Source organism: Cyprinodon variegatus, unplaced genomic scaffold (genome assembly GCF_000732505.1).
Source record: "Cyprinodon variegatus isolate N-32 unplaced genomic scaffold, C_variegatus-1.0 Scaffold989, whole genome shotgun sequence".
NCBI classification, from domain to species: domain Eukaryota; kingdom Metazoa; phylum Chordata; class Actinopteri; order Cyprinodontiformes; family Cyprinodontidae; genus Cyprinodon; species Cyprinodon variegatus.
The window spans coordinates 254,242-255,860 of record NW_015151442.1 but is presented as its reverse complement, the minus strand read 5'-3'; the positions used below and the strand labels follow the sequence as shown (position 1 = coordinate 255,860).

The 1,619-nt window shown below is 36.9% G+C and overlaps 1 protein-coding gene across 1 annotated transcript in view; it reads left to right on the top strand.

Moving 5' to 3' along the window:
- The window catches only part of aanat (aralkylamine N-acetyltransferase), a 7,413-nt gene that overhangs the window by 3,201 nt on the left and 2,593 nt on the right, over nt 1-1,619 (top strand). Inside the window, exon 2 of the mRNA XM_015399121.1 lies at nt 974-1,128. Within this exon, the coding sequence (XP_015254607.1) occupies nt 974-1,128 (155 nt within the window). The remainder of the gene's footprint in view (nt 1-973; nt 1,129-1,619) is intronic.

The following is a 1,619-nucleotide window of genomic DNA, read 5'->3' as shown; positions in this document are numbered from 1 at the left end:
TGCTATTTTCAATGACTACTTATTTTTGTCCAGCTTTAACATCGGTATCGATATCGGTTATCGGCTACATGAGTTTTAAAATATTGGCCAAAATCCCAATATCGTGCATCCCTACCTGATACTGGGCTAAGCCTCTGAAAGGGGGGTCGTTAGGGGCGATAAGGGTCGTTAGGGGTTGTTTTTGCCGCTAACAACCTCCCTTCAGAGATTTTTTTTGGATTTCCTCCCAGTAAAAACAAAAAAAGTACAGGTTGTTAGCTCAGTTAGCTTAGTTTTCACATGTGTGCGTTATTGTGGCGGGAACAGTTAGGCTGAAATGTTTGAGTTCTATCAATTCAGTAAGAAATAAGCCGGATTAGCCACATTGCTAATGCTTAAGTCAAACATGCTAGCAAACTTAGCCTGAGGCAGCCTGGTTGCTAAGGAACAGCACACCTGATGACATGGTCGTCATGGAAACAACTTTCCATGCCACCTTTTTAGACTAAATTTAAAATGTTTAAATGTCATTTTGTTACCTTTTATCCCTCAAATGAGAAGCTTGGATTTTGTTTCTGTTATCTGTGATATTTCTGTCAAAACAGAAAAAAACGTATAAACTGTGATTTTGTAGATAATAACTATCGCTGAAATATAACGCATTCTTTTGAGTTTTTGTTAAACTGTCAATCCTAATTTTTTTTTCAGTTTGAAATATTAAATAATTAACAGCAAAACAAACCATTAAATCTATCTTATTGAATCAATGTTTCTAATGAAAAACTTTCTTTTTTTTGTCCTTAAAGTTTTTTATTGTTTTAGATGTTAAACATTTCCTTTTAACATCTTTGCACCTCTATGTAGCCTAGAATTATAATGGGGATTGTTTTTTTTTTGTACGTTTTGGTGAATCAAAGGCAATTTTCCATTTTCCTCTCATGTAAGCACTGACTCTATTCTGTTATATTGACCTTTCCCTTGTCTCCACTCTCAGCTTTCATCTCGGTGTCCGGAGAGTGTCCTCTCCACCTGGACAAGGTGCGTCACTTCCTGACGCTGTGCCCTGAGCTCTCCCTCGGCTGGTTTGAGGAGGGACGCCTGGTGGCTTTCATCATCGGCTCTCTGTGGGACCAGGAGAGGCTCACAACGGTGAGAGAAAAGCAGAGCAACCTGCAGGGAGCCGGTTAGCAACCTCTGGCTGACTGACTCCTAAAGGCAGGAGGACGGGCGGCTGCAGACGGACCAGTGGTCCAATGCAAAGATAAATATATTATTAATGTATTATGAATATATAAACCATCATTGAAAGGTTTCTTAAAACTATGTCACATTTTTACCTTCACACTTTTATTTCAACTATTTATGTAATATAATTATTTATATACTTTGGACATGTCAACATATAGAAACACCAAATTTAATACTGTTATTCTGAAACACTCTAGATGTTATGTGGATGTATATTAAGTTTATAAGAACAAATCATTTTTGAAAAGGAAAGGAATAATCAATGGATCATTATTTATAAATAAAACTGCGTAATACATTCGCGATGATTTAATGAATTTAGTGTTAATCAGTGATCGCAATGAAAACTATGTTTTTTTTTTACTGAGTCTGGGAGCGGCCATTTTTGCCCA